Raw genomic sequence first — 23406 nt, 5'->3', positions numbered from 1 at the left:
TCCTCAAAAAAGCTGAATGTTAGAATTTATAAAACACTTATATTACTGGTTGTTCTGTATGGTTGTGAAACTTGAATTCTCACTTCAAGAGAGGAACAGAGGTTAAGGGTGCTGTAAGTCTTTTACTTTTTGTTGTTGGAATCGGCACTTGCAAATTCCACAGGCAGTATATTGGTTCAAATATGTCTAGTATTTATTTTTGTGTCCTAATGTTCAGAAATTGACATCATTTTTATTACAAAGCTATTATAAAAACGCCTATATACATCAGTAATATCTAGAGACCAGAATCTTAGCCATTGGTCTTTGAAGTTCAGTGAGTATGGGCTGTTCCATCTCAAATCGACTGAAATATAGAGAAAATTGACCTTGCAATTTTTAAATACAACTGACAACTGTGATACAATGCTTTGTGCAAAGTTTGAGGCATCAGAACTTCATACTTACTTACTTACTGACTGGCTTTTAAGGAACCCGAAGGTTCATTGCCGCCCTCACACAAGCCCGCCATCGGTTCCTATCCTGAGCAAAATCAATCCACTCTCTATCATCACATCCCACCTCCATCAAATCCATTTTAATATTATCTTCCCATCTACGTCTCGGCCTCCCTAAAGGTCTTTTTCCCTCCGGCCTCCCAACTAACACTCTATATGCATTTCTGAATTCGCCCATACATGCTACATGCCCTGCCCATCTCAAACGTCTGGATTTAATGTTCCTAATTATGTCAGGTGAAGAATACAATGCGTGCAGTTCTGTGTTGTGTAACTTTCTCCATTCTCCTCTAACTTCATCCCTCTTAGCCCCAAATATTTTCCTAAGAATCTTATTCTCAAACATCCGTAGTCTCTGTTCCACTCTCAAAGTGAGACTCCAGGTTTCACAACCATACAGAACAACCGGTAATTTAATTGTTTTATAAATTCTAACTTTCAGATTTTTCGACAGCAGACTGGATGATAAAAGTTTCTCAACCGAATAATAACACACATTTCCCATATTTATTCTGTGTTTAATTTCCTCGCGAGTATCATTTATATTTGTTACTGTTGCTCCCAGATATTTGAACTTCTCCACCTCTTCAAAAGATAAATTTCCAATTTTTATATTTCCATTTCGTACAATATTCTGGTCACGAGACATAATCATATACTCTGTCTTTTCGGGACTTACTTCCAAACCTATCTCTTTACTTGCTTCCAGTAAAATTCCCGTGTTTTCCCTAATCGTTTGTGGATTTTCTCCTAACACATCCATGTCATCCGCATAGACAAGCAGCTGATGTAACCCTTTCAATTCCAAACCCTCTCTGTTATCCTGGACTTTCCTAATGGCATACTTTAGAGCAAAGTTAAAAAGTAAAGGTGATAGTGCATCTCCTTGCTTTAGCCCACAGTGAATTGGAAACACATCTGACCGAAACTGACCTATACGAACTCTGAACTTCATAGTGTTTAAATTAAAAATATTTAAATTTATCGTATTTTCATAAAATTAGCAACTTTAAACTGTTGTGGCTCCGAAACCCTTTCACCCAATGATCAAAATCATGGTTTATTTTGATGGTGAGAAATTAAAGTTTATATTGGCATGTAAACAGCTTTTCTTACTTTTTATGGAAATGGAGAAATTTACATTTTTCTTCATTAAGACACCTTTGACCAAGAAAAAAATATTTTTAAAATGTATGGTTAGATCCTGCATTGAAAGTACAAATAAACACATTTTTTACTGGTGCACCATTGATAAGAAAGTATTGAAAATATCAAATAAATAAAATAGTACGTGCGTGAAGTAACCAGCTGACTGTGAGGCAAGAGCTAGCCGAGACGAGCAAGGCCAGGAGACAAACACATGATGTTTCATCTAGTAGCGCATAGCTGGGCTAGCTTTATCACAAGTTTTCATAAACACAGGAGTAAAATGATGCCCAACGCTCGCTTATCTTCATCTCTCAGCCAGTGCATGTGGTACTGCACCATTCAAGTCTAGGCGTGTGAAAATAATTTATTTAATACCCTCGAAACTTATTGCCAAGCCACTAAGCAAACAATGCCGAATCCCGCTTAATAATGCAAGGTTTTTTCTCAATATTTTTTACATTTTTACAAATTGGCAAAAAGCCTAAAAGTAAGTAAAATCAGATTATCTGTCTCTCTGTATACAACAGAAATAAGGATTATTTCTTAACATAACCTGCCAAATGTTAGCTTGAAAATAAGCTCTCGTTCAGTGTTCTGCAGTAAATGGTTCCAGAGTTCTGAGCATTGAAAGAGGCTTGTTTTTATAAAATACACTAAATTTGTTGCTCAATAATACGAAAACCGTTTGACTTTCGATAGTATATTTTTGAAAATTCACTGTCCTCAGCACCTTGTATAAATAGGGAAAAAGTTAGAGTATTAAAAAAATGCAAGGTTTTTTACTGATCGATTTCATATGGAATAGCCCGTATGGAATTTGTGCAATGAGCCAAAATGACTTAACGAAGAATAGTGGCATGTGGCACTGTACAATGTAAACAAGACTATTTCTGCATCAAAGACAGCCATAGCACACACATAAAAGAATGCTTTCAAGAGTATGGCTGTGTTGTATATTACAAAAGACTAAACACAGTCTTTGCTTCAACTTTTAAATTAAAATGTTACTGTTTCACATGCACTACTCTTAAAGAAATGTTGTGTAAGCCTATATTACAAAAATCTTTTATGTAAAATTTTAACTTAAGATATTGTATCAGAGAGACTAGTCTTAACAACATGGTTAAGCCAAATTTACAATAATCTTTGATGAGATATTTGTATCAACAAAAGCCGCCCTAAATAAGGGTTCGATAGATCGGCCTACTAATCAATTCACAATGAACAATGATTAAAAACAGTGACAATCTTAACTTACAATGTTACTGTTTCATAGGTACAGCTCTTACTGCAGTGTCCATATTGCAATGATCTTTGTTGTAAAATTTTAACTTAAAACACAGGTATAACTGTAACACAGATACTACCCTGAATTAAATGTTTAAGTCTATATTACAATAATCTTTGCTGTAAAATTTAACTTAAAATTCCGATATTGCTATAACACTTGTGTACAAGTATTGTACTTTCTAATAAAATTTTTAAGTGCTCTGACATTTAATTGCTAGTTGAAGGTAGATTGTCAAACTCGCTTCTTTCTATCAATTTCAAACTGTTTATATATATTTTTTCAATTACAGTGCTATTGTAAATACAATATTTTAGAACATATTACATCAGTCTTACATAAATTACACACAACTGTGTTGCCATTTACACAGACTTACTGTCTTCTGAATTCTTCTACTCACTCCTGTACTTTCGCACTTGTTTTAGGCACCTTTACTTCAACTAGTAGTGCGTAATATCATAAACGTTACTAAACTGAAGCATACTGTACTTGTCTAGGAGTAAGGAATCTATTTTAGAGTGACCCTGTAGTGCACATTGTGCTGTGAGGAAGGTGTCTACTAAAGGACACATGACATAATGTATACCTTGTGCACTTGTATACTCATTTCAGTGTTGTTGGACTAAGAAAACAGTCTTGAATGATAACCAATAGCATATTCTTGTAAGCAATATTGGCAACTTTCCTGTTTGAAACTAAAATACGGCTACACCTCGTTTCACAAATCTTACACGTGTACCAAAAAGAGAACCTTTACGAATGTGTATTATTCAAGAAATAAATATTTCTAGCTGGAAAGGTTATCAGATCACAGTGACTGTCTAAATCAGTTATATAATCAATAAAGCAGTTAGGGAAAGTTGATGGTATATCTTGTTGCAGTGAGTACTGCAGATGTAACTTCAGAATAATGCTGACTAAAATGTAAATGTGAATGTTAAATTTATTACTTATTTGTGTTATGTTTAATATTGATGTCATGAAATATCGAGGTAATTCATTAATTTCTTATTGAATGAAGTTTGAACATTAATATTGTATTTTCTTTGGCAGTGCATAAAATGGATAGCAGTGCGTAAAGTGATTACTTACTCTTTTTACAGACTAGTGTTTTAAAGGCTCACTTTATGCACTGATAACAGTGGGTAAAATGCAACTTTACGCAGTGACAGCAGTGGGTAAAATGAACTTTATGCATTATCATGGAAAAAATTAATTATATCATCAGCAAATATACTCTGACTGCACTGTATATTTAGTAACTGTTCTAAATCATTTGTTTTCATCAGGTCAAACCTTAAAATATATCCGAACAATATAAAGTATCATTGGCACATTTGGGTGACAACACTGTTCGCATTTGCTGCAAAACTAATATAAAAAATGCAGCATGAAAAAGTAGCGAGCAACTGGTTTGGCAGCCACTACTTTTCAGGTTGTACTGTTGTTCACATGTCGCAGTATGAGAGCTGCACAGTATTTTGTACTGCAATGCTGCAAAAGTAGTGATGTGTGACTGTACCTTAATGGTGCCTCATATAAAGGAGGGATGGAGCAGAAGATTGAAATCGTCCACCGCTGTGGAGTAAGAGTTAGCTCATCTGACCATGAAACAAGCAGGCCCAGGTTCAAATTCTGGTTGGGACAAGTTACCTCGAGGTTTTTTCTGGGGGGTTTCCTCAACCCATAAAGAGCAGATACTGGGTAACTTTCGGTGCTGGACCCTGGACTCATTTCGCTGGCATTATCACCTTCATCTTACTCAGACACTAGATAACCGTAACTGTGGATAAAGTGTTATAAAATAACCCAAATAAAAAAAAAGATTGAAATCGAACAGTGAAAATGTTGCGACAGTGTTAGAGAAATTTACATAATTCTTAAAGAAGGTTGCAAGACAATGTTCTCACAACACTAGTATCTGTAGATAAGTGTATATTGCATTTTGTGGAGGGAGAAGAGGAAGCCATACATTCTCAGAATCCTTCACTCAGCAAGTGAGAATGATTCATATAGGTGATTTTAATTTTGTGAATGATTGCTACACGGGAGTGAAGGAAAGGACCACTTTTAAACTTGACAGTACTGTTAATTGACATGACTCTGTGTACTAGATCAAGGAAAATACACGTGTAATGAAATAACTAGTAGTTACTCCACCAGGGATATCAATGTGATGATCTTGTCTTCAAGGCTTATTACTTATTAGTCTTCGAAGCAACTGTCACAAGTTCTGCCTATGTCTCAGTGTTTGCAAGACGTCACACCTCGTATTAGTGTCCTGTTTTTTGTACGAAAAATATTATCTTCAGCTGAATGATTGTGCCACCTCATTACCACACCAATGTCACTTTTCCTGAGAGATGGATAGGACAAAGAGGAAGTGTGAATTACCCACCTTCATCTCCTCTTGACATCACCAGAACACTGCAGAACCTGAGATACGAATTTGAAATTGTCTCTAGTGCTATTCTGCTACACAATACAGTATGTGTGTCATTTCAACAATGCATTAATGGTGGTTACTGATTATTTTTAATTTTATGGCAAGTAACACAAAAATGAGTTAAATCTTGCACCTTTATGATAATAAAATAAAATATAGCTTATGTTCATTTTATTCAGGCACTCTGTAAATGATTATGCCCACATTACAGTGTTAGGCAAAGGTAAGAGATGGAAAGGAGAGTTACTAAGGAAGCTTGAAGTTGAACAACGCATAAAATTAAGTGAAGCTAAAAAATAAGATTTGTTTAAAAGAGTGGGTTTGAAATATAACACATTAGAAATTTTTATAGAATGAAAGTTTATAGACTTCAAATTAAACGTGATGAATTCTTAAACTGTAATTTCCAACACAAGCAGCCACTATTTTTTCCTTCCTGTTTTGAAGTTGTGTCCCTACCCTACTAAACTAACTGATTTTAAATAAAGGAACACTGTTGTTAATTTCATTATTCAACAACTTTTATATGTATTTAATGTCTTCATTAATTTAAATTAAAAGATGTTAAGAAGTGTTACAGTTGTATAGCTTTGATTTTGTCATGTGATTTATAGGTTTTGAGGCCATTTCTACTGCGTAGATTGAAAACAGAAGTAGAAAAACAGTTACCAAAGAAATATGAACATATTGTGATGTGCCGATTATCTAAACGACAGAGATATTTGTATGATGATTTCATGTCCAGAGCAAAGTGAGTATACTCCTGAAGAGTTTTCTTTTACTTTCTCAGTAATGAGAAATAAATAATATATAAATAGGTATGTTTCATTGTCTGTGTGCAGCAGTTTCTTCTAAATTATTAGATATATTTCAAAATGATGTACATGATACATAGTCAATTTTACTGTAACTTTAATGGATTCTTATGTATATATAAAGGCTCTTCCAAGAAGAGTGTCATACTTTTAAAATGAAACAAATTATATACTGTACACAAATGAGATTTATTTATTTAATTATTATTTTGAAGCACACTTAATGTCATTACATATGAAAGAGAATGTCAGTTAAATGGCCATCATGGCTTCATTGGGTTGTGCGTGTACATGTCTTCCAATTTTCAAAGATAGTTTCTTAGGTCATTAACTGTTTCTGGCTTTTTGGTATAAACCCGTGGTTTAACATCACCACCACGTGAAATGATGAAGTCTCTCAACTTCTCCCTTAAAAGGTCGACTGTTTCATGAGCAGTATGACACGTGGCACCATCTTACTGAAACGTGATGTTTTTGAGATCCATACCTTTCAATTGAGGCCAAAAATAATCCCTTATCATAGCCTGGTATTTTTCTCCATTGACAGAGCCTCCCATTCTCAATCTTGGAAAAAATATGAACCAATGATTCCACCGTACCAAAATCCACATCAAACAGTAACCTTTTGGGGATGAAGTTGTCGTTTTTGAATCTCCAGTGGATTATCATTGCTCCAAAAGCAGCAATTTTGTTTGTTAACGAAACCGTTCATCCAAAAAAATGGGCCTCGTTACTAAAAGCAGGGTCAACTTTCAATTGCTCCATAGCCCAGTCAGAGAATACACAGCGCATTCTATGGTCATTTGGCTTCAGTTCTTGAATTAAAATAATTTTGTAAGGATGTAACTTCAAGAACAGATTCAAAATCTGCCAAGTTGTGATCGATGAAAGACTCAATTCTTGTTTGCTGAGAAATTGATGTACAGGCGTTGTTTGGTTTGCGACAGAACCAGTTGTCTCATATTTTTCGGCCAAACATAGAATTGTTCTCTCTCTCGGAGACGATTAAACACATGGTACACTTCACATAATGCATTAAATGTTTGGTGAAAGGATGACCCATTTTGATAATCAATTTTAATTATTTCTGTGCATTGTGAAATGGTATATCATTCTATGATTATTTGTCAAGAACTATTGTAACCTTGGGAAAAATATTACTGCTGTAGCATTATAAACATGACAGCTGTTATATTTTAAAAGTAGGACACTCTTATTGGAATTGTGCTTGCATAGGCGTGTGTGAGAGGGGGGGGGGAGAGAAAGGAATAGAGAAGGGGGGGAGAGTTTTTTTTTTTTTTCAGAAAAATTTACAAATTTACAGATTTAAATTTTTTGGAAAATTTTTATCACTTTTTTTAATGCATTGTTGTTCATATGTATATATTGTATTTTTGGGTTTGCTTACAGAACAAGAGAGACCCTTGCCACAGGGAACTTGTTGAGTGTTATAAATGTTCTCATGCAACTTCGCAAAGTATGCAATCATCCTAATCTCTTTGAGGTTCGGCCAACAATTTCACCATTCCAAATGGAAGGCATTATGTATCACACAGCATCAATAGTGATGAAAGCCCTTGACTACGATCCTTTTAAGGTAAGTGTCATTTACTGTATGTCTTATTTACTGTATTACAGTTTTTTTGTATGCAATCTACAGAACGAAAACTCTTACTTATTTGAGTATACAGGTGTATCTGATTGGAGGGAATGTGTCTACCTTCCTAATATTCTCTGACTAGTATTTTTCGAATAATTACATCTGCATATTTCTGCAGTTCCAGACTTGACAAAAACATCAATACACTCTGTTGGACTGCTAGGCAACAAATGAACTTATCCTCCAATGTTTGTCGTTAGAAGAACAATAAGAACATATTTCTGCAGTATTTGATATCACTATTTGTGTAATCACAACCTCACTTTCTGTAGCCTTCACTCTCACTAATTCTTTTTTCTGTGGACATCACAAAACATATAATTCTGTTTGCTTGCTATAAAATATTCGAGCTGTAATAAATTTCAGTTTTACAGTTTCTGTCTCTCTTCTGTGGAAAATTGGAAACATAAGTCTATTTCCCTTCTTTGTAATCAACAAAGACTGCCTAAATTAAAACCAAGAATAAGTAGAGTATGTAATATAATTTAGTACATTGGTGTACATTTTCGCATACAAAATATAGAATGACTAGTGGTACTAGTATCTGGTAAGCCAGGCTTTGAAGATTTTTGGTTTTCTGGTAATTACAAACACAACAGGTACAGAACAAGCAAGAGCTACTTTTAGTCTTGCAAAACGTGAGATCCCTCGTTTTTGACAGTACAGCTTCAAAACTCAGAATGGAAAATCGGAGCATGTGTACAGCTCGAAAAATTACTGGACAAAAAATGGTTTAATTCTGCTTGTCGACATCACGTTTTTGAGAGAATCTGGTGTTCAGTTCACAAGGCATTGTTTGGTGAAACATCAGGTCCTGAAAATGACAATTTCATTCAATTCAGGGACTCTATTTGTAAACTATCAATACAGAAGAAAATTTTAAGACCATACAAATCAAGGACAGGTCACAAACTCATAATGGAAAATACAATTCAATCACTAAAGAGAATACATTCCACCCCGAATAGAAATAACATTACCTCATGCTGATTATCGGGAGTGTGCTGAGCTGATATCAATTCTGGGAGAAATACCTGAACGAGGAATACACTGGCTAAAACCTGAAGCAGCTCACAATGCTCGATGGATGCCGTCCATTTTGTATCCAGCAAAGATATTTGCTTTCAGTGCTCAAGCAGGATACGACAAGACATGATCGACAAATTAGAAGCATTATGCAAATTCAATACACTATTCTGTGTTGAAAAATGGTTCTCTTCATCCAATGGTTCCGATGCAGTCTGCAATGATCTGAAGCTGTGGCATGACTTCATCAAATACCGCAAGCACGATCCTCAAGTTGCTAATGCAGCCATACAAGCCATGGAAAGATACTTGTGGTATTTAACCAAAGAGTGTGCAGTGTTCTCCCTATTTTCCAGCAGAGTTACTGATTCGGAATGGCAGAAAATTACTCATACATTATTTCGATTTCTGAGACCAAAAGAATTTGAGAGGGGCATTCCAAAATTTCCAATCCTGAACCACAGTACGAAAGTCTCATCTCTTATTGGCTCTAAATCGTGGTTCTTGTTTCACAGTATCGACGTCAAGGTCCAATCGCTTGGAAAATCCGTTAGCCAATGGCATCTTGATCCCAATTATCAAGATGCTGAGGCATACGTACAGTATTGCAAAGTGATTAAGGATCTCTCTGAACGGGCCATAAAGGTGATCCAAGACTTCTCAATTAGTGTTACAGATGACGAAACTCAAAAACAGTACTTATTGCAAGTGGTTTAATATCATCGCAAACAAATTCCCAACTATAAAAAAGAGGCATTAAAGATGTTAACTGCAGCCTCTAACAAACCTTAAATTCAGTAAATATAGTGATTTGGTGTGGATATTATAAAGCTGAGGGCAAGACTTAATTACAGTACTTGTTAATTACTATATACGTGGATTTACAGTATTGTATAATGACCTGCATTAAAAGAGAAACATTTAATATTACATTTTCTAATTATTTTACTATAAGAAAAGAATGTCTTATTAGTCAGTCATGTTGGGCTGGGGTCAAGACATGACCAAATTACCTAAAACTTGGTATACACTCATATTTTATCAAGTGAAACAACATAGAAGGGGTGCATCTTATAAATTTAAAAAAATAATTTTCTCCATATCCCCATGCAATGGCCTAATATCTACCCACTTTATTGAAGCATTCACATTCACAAGGATCCCCTACTCATCTTGCTTTCACAACACTCTTTGTCTTCATATTATCATACTCTTCACACTTATTTCTCTTCTTCTTAGCCACATTAATTTTCCAAATATACTTTTTGTGCACTGTGCTTCCCAGAATGATTTAATATGTTCACAACTTGATTCACTGTCTATATCACTCATTGTGCTTCGTGATATTTAAGAAAAGTGTGAATTGGACACTGGCAATTTAATTTTTAATATAATCCTGCATTATTTGCGCACTCAGAATTACGTATTTAGTCACGCACAGAATTTTGTTCCGCACAATAATAATCAGGCAAAACTATCATAATAATCAAAGTAACATGATTTATATTTTTTATTATTGGTTGAAATTTGTCTCTCCTATTCATGTTGTTTTGACTGATGGCCTGGAAATTATATAACTGTTCACACCAATGATATTAATCATAGCAAAAAAAAAAAAAAAAAGAGAGAGAGAGGGAGAGAGCTAATGGCCATCTATTAGCTTTTCTACCTACAGAATATGTCGCTTTCATTTCGTCCATCGTATCTATGCCTCCTTTAGTGATGTAGAATAATATTTCAGGTTTTCTTGCTTCTCCAGTAGATTAATCAACTTCATCACAAACATGCATGCAAAATATCAGATTCACTAGCCGGTTTTTCTTTGGTACTTGAAAGAAGAGTCATATTTTCACTGAAACCGAACAGCCAACAGCACTCGCATTCCTTCGCTAAATATAGCAAGTATTTCTCTCTTATTCTTCCTCAAAGTGGCCATTCGAGATAGGCTGTGATGTCTCTGTAGTTCGTCAGCCAGTAGTATGGAATTGAACCCATTGTCATTAGTGACATTTTGTTATGTGAGTAGGTTCTACTAATCTCAATATAATCTGTTGGGGTCGATTATCTTTTTGAAATGGTTCATCTGGTTGCTGCCCTGCGTATATTTCGTTGACGACATAAAAAAAATCCTGGCATCACACAAGGCAAAATATCTCTATGTCATACTTCGCTGGTTTCGACTTCATATAGACCTGGAAACTGCAGCATTCTCGAAAGGGTCCGAACATCTAATAAATGGTAGTATACCCGCCAACAGGATAGCAATTTTTACAACATGAGTTTAATTCTTCAAAAAAATTTTCCTAAGAGGTGCCAACTTGTCGACTTTTTCCCTCTTTGTTTGTCCTATCAAAACGAGGCCGCAAGATATAAAAGTCCCAGTAAGACCTTTACTTCTGTAATATTTGTTCTTTGGACATCCCTTTCTCTACTAAAAGCATCCCTGTGTGTATCAATCCATTGGTTAGTAAATTCAACAATCCTCAGAAAGAACAAACCTCGACAATCAGTCGGTGTCTTGGCTCTTTTTGCATATCCCTTTACTCCTGGTAGATTATTAAAAATATTTTGCCTTCTCATATTTTGACATGTGTATACCTTTTTGTGAGGTTGTCCTTTCCTAGCAGATATGGTACCTGTGCTGTTGTATTGGATTGTGGTTGTGGTAAAGTGTCATATTCATCAGCTGATTCCTCACTGCCAGAGTTATGGTCACTAACTTCGACATTATCTTCTTCAACTTTATCTTCTATAATGCCTGATTGGCCCTCTTCATTAGAATCCATAACCTCCAACAAGAAATTGTTAATTATTTGCTCTTCTCTTTTATAAACATCTATCTTCGAGATGTTAGAAATCTATATAAATAAATGTTATAAACTCTTATAAAAATCTTATTGCCTATAGGTTTATTTTCACACCAAAAATGTACAGATAAACCACTGGGAACATGTTTACGAGCTTACAGGCACAGAAGGCCAGTACTATACCAACTGTGCCACCCAGGGCGACACCTGTTGCTATTACCCGGACCATAGCTGATTCCATATTGAAAAACTCAGTAAGAATTGTTACTTAAATTTTATTTAAAAGGCAGAAAGTGTCCACTTATTGCCAATATATAACATTTGAAATTAATAAAATTATCTTATTGATCTTTGGTATTGTTCACGTGAATTGATTAGGAGGCTGATCATATTGATTCCATAATTGGGGCTGTTATCTAAGTGGATTTTATCATTAACATATCATACATACGAGGGTGATCTCAGACGTTATATAGAAACTTACTTAATTGGCACATATTTTATTTTTTCAAATTCACTTTCATGAAAATATTCTCGTTGGAATCTTATGACTGCTTCCCAAAATTACTTTAGATGTTGGATGCCAGTTATGAACTCTCGAATCTGGCAGGTCACAGCTGTATTCAGATCATTTAATGTTGATCTCGAAGTCTATTTTACATTTTGGGAAAAAGGTCATGTGGATTAATGTCCAGAATATAGGTTGGGTGAGGGAATGTTTCCCACTTGTAATTAGTCATTATGGCCCTCACTGGGTCAGCAATATGTGGTCTCGCATTATTGTGCTGGAGCAGCACACAAGACTCCAATAGTTATGATCGGGTCTAGCAAATTTTTGGATGTAATTTCTTAAACAGAAACTTTGAGTAGTAATCTGCAGTGTCTGATGTGCCAACTTTGGCAATAATGACCTTTGCAACGAAGTCTTTAGATGATTCCAGTCTTTCAAAGCATTTGTTGTTTTTTAATGTGTTTCTTCACAGAAATGATGCGTCGGTCTACTATAGATCACCGCACAGTTCTTAAAGCAATTCAGTAATTTCCATCAGTATATATCCAAGTAAAATTTTCATTTTAATAAAGGATTTTTGATCTAAAACAGTGACATGACCTGCCTGATCTTCGTGATCTATTTCAGTCACTTCTATAAACAGACTTTTTTACACCATTGTAACTTGAACAGATTTGTTCGGATGAACTCCCTCTACCAGCGCAATAAGGAAGAACCACACAGATCCATGGAGTGGGAAGCAAATGTAAAGTGTGCATGACTTCTGGGATTGTCCTCGTATATTGACACATTGTCTTTCAGTAATATCCAGTTTATGAGATCATAAAACATGGAATGAATATTGCATCACCACTGTGCCATATGTTTTCTGAATCAGCTTAGAAGTGACCTATTAGTGTGGGCGTGCGTGAAGGAGACTGGCCAGCTCGGAAATATTGCCTGTAATAATAATTAATAAATATATAAAGTAATAAATACGGAAAAAATATAATCTTACCTTGTGTTCTGCACGAAACAGGGTTTGTGTCTCCTTCCATTAGCTTTGGAAGTTTTTTTTTCCCAGTCCTTTAATTATATAGACTTATTTTCAGTTATATTTAGATGTCTTTTTTTTTCAGTCACGTTTTCATATTTTCCACCTTTTTGTTTAATAAAATTGGGAGGCAGTGACTGGAGTCCCAAATATTTTGTCATAGTTCTCCTTGATATCTTTAAATGTTAAACTCACTTTTGATTTAGATTCTAGAGCAATGCTTTTCAAACTTTTTATATGGCAACACCCTAGCCAACTCTAAAATTTTAGTGCGTCATCTTATCCCTCAAATGAAAGTATTTGACACATTAATAGGCTACTTTTACACCCTTCATAAAATGAATAAAATTAACACACATATTTCCAGTATTGTTAACATATTATAAGAGGCGAAAGAAACATTTCATAGATTTCTAAGATGAGGAAAAGAATCATACTTATTTTCACCGTAGGTTTTAATTTTTCAGTGACTCACATGTGCTTGGCAAATCTTTTATGTTTGGACGAATATGGGATAAATTCAATCACATTTCTTCATGAAGCATTTTTAAACTGCCATGTTTCACTGTTTTGGTATTGAACATCACAGAAAATCCTGCTTCGTAATATTATGTGGTTGAAAACTGCAACAAAACTACAAGAGCCCAATTAGCAAGATGCGGAAAATCTTCAAGTGAAATCCAGAATCTGTTCAGATCATCTCTTTGGTGTTCCAACTTCAAGCTCCTATCATTTTTAATCTCTGCCAATTCTTCTTCTTCTTCTGCTAAGGAATGTCCACTAACTAGACAGATGACAAAAATGGATTTCTTATCCAGTCATAAGCTTTTGTGAGATTTATTTGGGAACATTTCGTAGCTGCTCTTTTTCACTTTCCAAAACCAAATTGCTAACTTGTCTCGTAAAGCAGATATTTTGTCTGTTGCAGTTAAGATATTCTCATCCTTATCTTGCAGACTAGAATTTGTACACTACAACTATACGCACAGCTATGCATCTGTCAGAGATACATATCTGCAAGGCAGCTAGGTAAGCAAGGGGTGACCAGCGATTTTCTTACTGGAGTTCAGTTATCATGAGTTAATAGCTCAAAATAATTAAATATACCAAACAGTTCGCGACATCCCATAAAACTTCAGCGACACTGACAACCAGTTTGCAAAGCTCTGTTCTAGAGGAACGATTTTTTAAATATGATAGAATAGTCCTTTATCATATCAACAAATGCACAAACATTATTATTATTATTATTATTATTATTATTATTATTATTATTATTATTATTATTATTATTATTTGCTGTTGTTACTCTGAATCTCGCTAGTGTCATGACCTGAATCACTGATGTTGAGAACAGTTATGAATTCCATAGTGCAGCTGTTAAAAGTTGGCAGGTGTTCAGCAGTGTGAGAATTCTCCAAAATTACGAAGCATTTTCTAGTGATTTTTATTAATAAGTAATGTAGATTTCTTTCAGACAAAGGACTCGACTCATTGCTTGAGAGGCAATTTTTACCAGAGAAATTTTATTATTTTATTAATACCACCCATCTATCCCTTAATTTCCAAAATAACTGAAAATGTAGTTTAATACTACTTTTGATCATTTGTTTATCCACATGTCTGTGTAGATTTTCAGTCTCAATTTGTCTCTGTTTATCTTATATACATTCATACATTTAACGACATATTTCCTATGATCTGTTCAAAACACACATGAATATGAATACTGCTGTCCATTTCTGCATTTTGGACATATGACTACATCCTTTACTGTCTGATCCCTCTAGCCAATCTTCTTAACACTAACCACAGGTAACATCAATACTGGAAATGGTACAATTGCACTTTCAAATCCTACACACTGAACTATTACACTTCTACATCCTACTATATTACACGTGATTTAACTTTTACTGCTGCATACAATTGGTCTGTCTCTTGTTTTAGCAGCAGATTGAACACTACGTTAATGTTCTGACAATAATAAGAATCAAATTGAAGTCCTCCCTTCCTTCTTCTCTCTCTTGAGTAATAAACATAACTGTTCTTCTATCGGCAAACATCCCTCTTGAGGCATGTCATGTAGGTCTGAGTTGGTTTATTGTTTTGCTTTTAGATGTTTATGCATCTGAACTACTGTTTTACACACTGATTGTGCAAGCAAATATCGACACTCATCTGTACCCTAAAAGAATGGGACATTTTTTGGTTAATTATATGTATTTACTGTACTTACGTCTATCTGCATTATCAGATGTTTTCGGTTTTCTTTTTTTAGCTATAATCCATAATACTGAATCTGCCATATTGAATTCGCACAAATTATCATAGTTGTATTTTGTGCCACAAAACTCTCCCCCCTCTCCTCCCCAGATATTGGATTTAATTTCTCATCCATTTCTTCCTTAAAAGATAAATTCAAAGAAAATAATCTCATATTCATATTCTGTCATCCAAAAGTCCCACATACAAGGTGATTCACGAGTATTTACCGTAATTTACAGAGCTTATTTCTGAAGACAACGTGAACAAAATCTATACTAATAATAAATCTATAGCCAAAATTTTTCTGGTAATTTTCGATTTTCCAAAAATAATTGGTGTTAACATGTATTATTAACCATCCTGAAACCGAAAATCGCTTTTTTGAAATTTTTGTTTGTATGTACATATGTATGTCTATCTGTCTGTCTGGATGTTTGTTACATTTTCACACAATAATGGCTGAACAGATTTCGATGAAAATTGGAATATAAATTAAGTTCGTTGCAACTTAGATTTTAGGCTATATGGCATTCAAAATACGTTATTTAAAAGGGAGGGTTATAAGGGGCCTGAATTAAGTAAATCGAAATCGAAATATCTCTCTTATTATTGATTTTTGTGAAAAATATTACATAACAAAGGTTTCTTTAAAAATGATTTCCGATATGTTTTATTCATTGAAAAATTTTGATAGGACTGATATTTAATGAGATAAATGAGTTTTAAAATTAAAATAACTGCCATCTAAGGTGGTGTAATGAAATAAACAAATGACTTCGTCTATAAGGGGCCTTGGACAACAACAATCGAAAGCTATGAAAGATAGCCTACAGAGAATGTTTCTGTGTTTGTATGAAGTAATATCAGAAGCTAAATTAACCGTTTTGTATAATTAATATTTCACCATTGGAAAGTGTAGTTTTTCTAGATGAACATAATACTATAATGTTATTACAGTAACTTCTGAGTGAATTGAGGATAGGTAAGATTAAAATAGCTTCTTATGCACAGAAAACTTGAAAGGCTATTCTGTATATTCGTTTTCTGCGTTTCTTAAAATAATGTTTATGTACAGATTCATTTTCATCTCAGAGAATTAATGAACGAGAGTGTATTGATTTAGTGTGCAGTAATAGTATGTTAGCTTAGCATTCCATTATTTTATAATCCAAATTTTAACTATGTTCAATTGAATCGTGTTAAAATATATAAAATATATACTGTATGCAATAAATGGCAATGCAAAAAAATTGGATAATGAGCCAAGCAGATTATGTTGCGCTATTGTAAAAGTTGTTCCTCATGAGATTCAAGAGCCCCCATAACAAATAAAAAATTTACTTATCGGAGTACATCCATTATCAACACACTTTTCATATAATACTAGCTGTACCAGTGCGCTTCGCTGCACTTATTAGAAATAAATATAAAATAATTACATAATTAAAATAGAACATTGGGTTCAGGGAACATTCGTGTTTGATAGAAGAATAAATCGTTTAATATTCTACTTAATTTAAATTGTATTTTAATAATTAAAATGCTATCATTTTGGTCCAGAGACCACTCATTTGGTGCAAATATAATTCGTTTAACATTTTTCTAAATTAGTCTTGAATACATCCTTTAATAAATCACTCCAAATTAATAGAGTTGATTTTGTACGAAGATAATTTTTATGTTAACCTGTGCATCTTTTTTCTTATTATTCACGCCTTAACATCTGTGGTCATGTTGCGTGTTTAGAATGTGTGTGTATATCAGCAGGCCGTTTTTACTCTTGTTGAATTCCTGTTTCTATTGTGTATTGTAGATGGCTTGTGTTCATGTAACTGATTATAGACTTTCATTAATGTTTTTGGTATTGGTAATTGAGGTGGTGATGAATAATGGCATGTATCTTTCCAATCTGGTATTTGCCTTTATGACCAAGGGAAATCATGAAAAACCTCAGTCAAATTGGTCAGTCACGGGGTTTGAACTCGGGACACCCGAATGCGTGTCTCAAATGCTACCGCCTGAGCCAACTCGCTTGGTTGTATCATTGTTTATGCAAATAAAAAAATGAGGTACCCTACATAAATATTATTTTAAGAAACACAGGAAACGAATATGGGTAAATTATGAGCGCAGGAATGCCATTTCATGACACCTTTTAAAATAACTCAGCTCCAGTGATCTCTATGGTAAAATGAGTGTATAAAATTAGAGTATTTTATGTGGACCAAATAAAGTTGCAATAATCAAGTTATACAATATTTCGACAGAATATCAAGTTTTCTGTGCGTACAGATTTCTTTTCATCTTACCTCAGTCCTCATTTGTAGCATTACATCCATCTAGAGAAACTACAAATTTCAAATAGCTTCTGAGATTACTTCATACAAACACACAAAATATTCTCTGTATATTAATACTGATAAACGTCAAGGCCGCCTTAAATAGACGGAGTAATTGTTTTGATTTCATTGTAGTCTGGATGTTTAACTTTTCATACGATAATGGTTGAACGGATTTTGATGAAAACTGAAATATAAATTAAGTTCGTTGTAACTTAGATTTTAGGCTATGTGGGATTCAAAATACTTTATTTAAAGGGGACTGAATTAAATAAATCGAAATATCTCGCTTATTATTGTTTTTTGTGAAAAATGTTACGTAACAAAAGTTTCTTTAAAAATGATTTCCAATAAGCTTTATTCTATGCAAAATTTTGATAGGACTGATATTTAAGGATATACAAGACTTTTAAAATAACAATATAATACATTTTCACCACCGCCTCAGATTATAGCGTAGCTGTTCCTGCAATAACTTCCATGTGCAAAATATACAATTTTTCTGTAGGAAGAAAAAACACATTTATTCATTCCATGACAATGGTACATAGGAGATCGTGAATTCTTACATTTTCGAAAGAAAGAAATATAATTACAAATCACTATATATGCTGTATCACTATTTAAGTTATTTGAAGGGTTCAGAACCATAGTGGGCCAAGCGCCATTTACTGAAAGACGTAGAAAACAAGGGTTAAAATTAAGTTTTTACCATTATTCAATGGAAACATATAGCAAGTAATATAAAGTATACAATTCAATCTAAATGATGTCAATCTTCATTAAAACTATGGTTGCATGTAATAACAATTAAGAAACATGTTAAAGGAATTGTCATTGCACCAAATGAGTGGTCTCTGGACCAAAATGATTGCATTTTAATTATTTAAATACAATTTAAATTAAGTAACATATTAAACGATTTATCATTCTATCAAACACTAATGTTCCCTGGATCAAACGTCCTATTTTAATTATGTAATTAGTTTATATTTATTTTTAACGGGTGCAGTGGAGTGCACGGGTACAGCTAGTATGTCATATAAACATGTGTCCTAATCTCAATATTTTCAGAGTTACATTAATTTGAAGTTGTTAGTAAAATATCATTATTCTTTAGTTTTAAGGGTAAAAAAAAATTATAGGAAAAGAATGAACTGTTCGGGAATATCATTTGTTTAATTAGCTATTTATTACTGTGAAGCTAAAAATGTGTTGTGAATTCCATAGTTAGGCCTATTTCGTACAGAATTTTTTTTTCTTCAATTTTTAACTACAAAATTAATTTTTCTTTCGCATTTATCACACAATTGTTACAAATCACGTCACTTGTAAATTCTTCAAGACTATACATTAGGTTACATAATTAAACTGTAAAGAATCAAGTCCTAAAGTCGTATGATTTGTAACAATTTTTGTGATAAGTTCAAAAGAATGATGTAAGTTTTAGTTAAAAATTGGAAAATATAATCTGTACATAGCAACTGACAACACATTATTAGCTTCAGAACATTAGCCAAATAAAGAAATGATACTTCTGAATAGTTCATTCTCTATTTGTAATATTCTTTACCCTTAAAATTGAATAACAAAGGTATTTTACTAACAACTTCAAATTAGTGTAACTCTGAAATATTGAGATTAGGACACATGTTTATATGAAATTTTTTGCTCATAATGTCTTGAAAACTGTGTACCATGAACTGGTCCCTTCTCATGTGTACATTCATATTATATTTTGGAGAGCTTCCTATTCATTTTCTATACAATAATGAACTGGAATTTCTTTATAATAGTATCCAGTCTTTTTTGATTTATCCAAATTATGTTAGGATCTTTAAATAAGCTTACTTAGTAATATAATTCCTGATTCTTATTTTTATTGTTTTTTTTTTTTCTGTACAATCTTGGTTTTATGCATATAGAGCTGACTAGACTATTTTTCCCCCTCCTTCAACTAGAGCATATACTCCTCTGTTATTTTAAGGACCTCAATAATTGATGATTGCTAGTTGTCCTTTGTTTTAAGGAGTTGATTTATTGGTATTGAATATTTTCAGTTTTGCATTGAACTGTATTGATGAAAATCACAAACAACCTTCCTATTTCAGCATGTAGACTTATTCAGTTTGAACTTACTGCTGGTGGAACTTGAGACATGTCTCACAGCATTTGTTGCACATCGAATCAAAAAATATCGAGTTCCAAAGAAACTTATAGAAGAAATTGATTCAGCACCGGAACCACCTCCACGTTGTCCATCTGGGAAGATAAGGATTCATGTTCGACTTTCATCTAGTCAACAGCAACAGAATGTAGGAACTACAACTGTTAATAAGAGTTTTGCTGTCAACGTTCCCTCAGCCCGGATTGGAACTTCACCTGTTATCAAAGCTTCTTCTGGCCAAGGTGAGTGATGTTTTAAATTGCAGCACTGTTTATTTTGGAAAACCAACTGTTTACTTGTGTGTCATATTTATATGTAACAGGGAATGTGACCTTAAATTTTGAACACAGTAGTGATATAATTAAAAATACAAGTCCAAAACTGTAGTACCATTTCACATTGTTTCGATTTGGTAAAGTTCCTTACTGCCCATTAGATCATTTTTCAATGTGTAATTTGACCCTATCAAGATCTATAGCATATCATTAAAGTTTATTTTAAGTTTTTCTTCTTTCTGTAAGTTTCCTTCCAAAATAGTCTCTCTATTTGCACAACTCCATCCGTGGCCTACTTCTTCACATAACCACCTTCGATGTAATTTCTTAAGTAGAAACTTTGAATAGTAAGTAAGTCATGGATAAAATTAAAGGATTGATGTGTAAAGTAGGTGATTGTAAATTAATAACAGTCCATTTCAGAGCTACGGGGAACTTATTTATTTAACACCCCTCATATAACATACATACATACACGTTAGACGATTTACAGTTGTGTGGAAGTTTTTGGGCTCATTTCTTTGAAAACAGATAGTGACTATTTTACAAGTTGGGAGAAACACTCTGTCAATAATGGTTTCTCTTGCCGGAAATGGGAGCATTCTTACTACATGCTTTGTAACAGTAAATGCTTGTAATAACCCTCTCAATAAAAAATACGTACTAACATCATGTAATCTGTTCATCAATTATTAGGGTGATGGATAATTGCTGTTATACTGTGTGCATGTGCGTGTGTGCACGCAGTTTGTGTCTACACATACGTGGTAATAATGCCTTAACTTTTCATGTCTTAGGCTGGTATTCATAATCGACACTTTATATTCATGTCTTAGGCTGGTATTCATAATCGACACTTTAGATCACCACTTTGCAAAGTGACACTTTTGAGGAAAGTAGCTCTTTCATATTAGTGGTATTCATAGACGATTGAAGAAGTGTACTTTACAAAGTGTCACTTTACGCCAGTAAAGCTAAAGTTACAATTTCGTTGGTAACAGAAGTCCCAGAATACCTTTCAAAACAAGTGAATAAACAATAACAAAATAATGTGTAACCCACAGATTATAATGCTTGTGATTTGAGTTGGGAGCCTAATTGATCGCGCGAGAAAGAAAATATATCGTCGGTGAAGAAACAAAACCGTGTAAGTAACAAAATGCAAATTTTACAGGGCAAACAAAAAACGTAATTAAAAAAAAAAACTAATCACTTCTGCAATGTGAAATTCGGCATGGCATTAGTAAATAATGCTAGAAATGTGTACGGTATCCGAAAATGAAATTATATTCCAATTTTAAGTTATTTATGTTAGTTACGTGATATTAGAAGGCTAGCTGTGAAGATTTATGTCAGTTACGTGGTGTTACACTAAATTAGTTTTCACTTAATTTTCAATGATAAAACATTTTTAAAGTGAAGAAGTGTTATAATTAAAAGAAGTAAGCAATGTTTTGGTACTCTTAATTTTATTTTTGATATTACTTAAGTTTTTTACAGAAAAATATTGTAATTGTTAAACAATATTTGGAAAGGTTTCCTGTAAAACAGTCACCTTGAAAAAGATCAATATGATGTAATTATAATTATGTTTATTATTTTGTGAGACGTGTTAATGAATTATAGTGTTGCTTTTAAGATTGTCATTTATGACATAAGGAAATACACCTTGCTCATAAACAAAATTACACATAACCAATGTTATCATAGAATGCATGACAGGGTTCTCTCTCTCGTTTCCATTATTGCCAGCTCTTCAGGAATGCCAAATTTTTCTACAATGCAAAATAAAATAGGCCTAATGATATGAGATCTCTTTTCATGGTGAGGTTATGACTGCACATGAACTAGAGACAGTATCTCAGCAGAAATAGCCATATCAGATGTATTACTTACCGGCATGAAAATATATGTTATCAAAACAGTAATGATTATATCAACATCAAGATAAATATTGTCTCAAAAAATAGATTCTCACAGATTACATCCCAATATCAAAAAAACTGACAAATTTATCAAAAGAGAATTACATAAAAATAATAAAAACAATATTACTAGTACAAAACCTGAAATATTTCGTCAAAATTTTACTTCCAAAGAATTAAATATAGCTATACAAAATTTAAAAACCAAGAAATCTCCTGGCCCCGACAACATTCATTCCGAATTTTTTAAACATCTGGGGGAAAAAGCCAAGTCTGTACTTTTATCCATTTTTAATTTATCAGGGAACACCTCAATTCCTGCAGCTTGGAAAAAAGCAATCATTGTACCAATTCACAAAAAAGGGAAACCTGCTCATGATGTTAATAGTTATCGACCAATAGCACTATTAAGCATGATAGCAAAAACCATTGAGTCCATGATCTCCAACAGATTAACTTGGTATTTAGAATCCCAAAACCTTTTATCACCAAGACAAGCCGGCTTTCGACAACTACATTTACCAATGAACAAGTCATACGCTTGGACCAAGAAATAAAAGACAGTTTTAACAAGAAAGAAGATACCTTGGTAATACTTATTGACTTTCAGTTAGCATATGACTCTGTTTGGAGATATAAATTATTATTAAAACTCCAGAAATTAGGTATCTCCAGCAATATGTTCAGATGGATATCAGAATTCCTTAGTCAAAGATTCATTGCCACTAAATTCAATAACTCACTTTCTAGTTACAAACATATCGAGGTCTTCCTCAGGGTGCTGTCCTCAGCACAACTTTATTCAATATTGATATAAATGACTTGCCCTCCCTACTAGAGGAATCAAACATGAAAACAGCACTATTTGCAGATGATATAGTTTTGTGGACTTCCGGATCTTACAGACATAGAGACAAAATTCAAAATTCTGCTCTTAAAGCTCTAAATCAACTACATGAAAGGAATACATCAAATTTGATGACACTCAATTTAAGCAAAAGTAACTACCAAATATTTTCACTCGGTAAAAAAGAAAGAGAATTCAATATCCAATACAATGGCCAACACCTTCCTAGGACTTATGAATCCAAATATCTTGGAGTTATTTTCGATAGTAAGTTAACATGGAGCAACCATTTGAAATACATTTCTGAAAAAGCTCGTAAAAGATTCTCCCATCTAAAAAGACTAGCAGGA

At 33.5% G+C, this 23406-nt stretch overlaps 1 protein-coding gene across 5 annotated transcripts in view; it reads left to right on the top strand.

Moving 5' to 3' along the window:
• The window catches only part of dom (domino helicase), a 689640-nt gene that overhangs the window by 335686 nt on the left and 330548 nt on the right, over positions 1 to 23406 (top strand). For all 5 annotated transcript variants that reach the window (XM_069845730.1, XM_069845733.1, XM_069845731.1 and 2 more), the window contains 3 exons: positions 5998 to 6134; positions 7609 to 7795; positions 19954 to 20251. In XM_069845730.1, coding sequence (XP_069701831.1) covers positions 5998 to 6134; positions 7609 to 7795; positions 19954 to 20251 — 622 coding nt within the window. The remainder of the gene's footprint in view (positions 1 to 5997; positions 6135 to 7608; positions 7796 to 19953; positions 20252 to 23406) is intronic.

Source organism: Periplaneta americana, chromosome 14, assembly GCF_040183065.1.
Source record: "Periplaneta americana isolate PAMFEO1 chromosome 14, P.americana_PAMFEO1_priV1, whole genome shotgun sequence".
Lineage (NCBI taxonomy): Eukaryota > Metazoa > Arthropoda > Insecta > Blattodea > Blattidae > Periplaneta > Periplaneta americana.
This window is presented reverse-complemented; position numbering and strand designations above follow the sequence as displayed.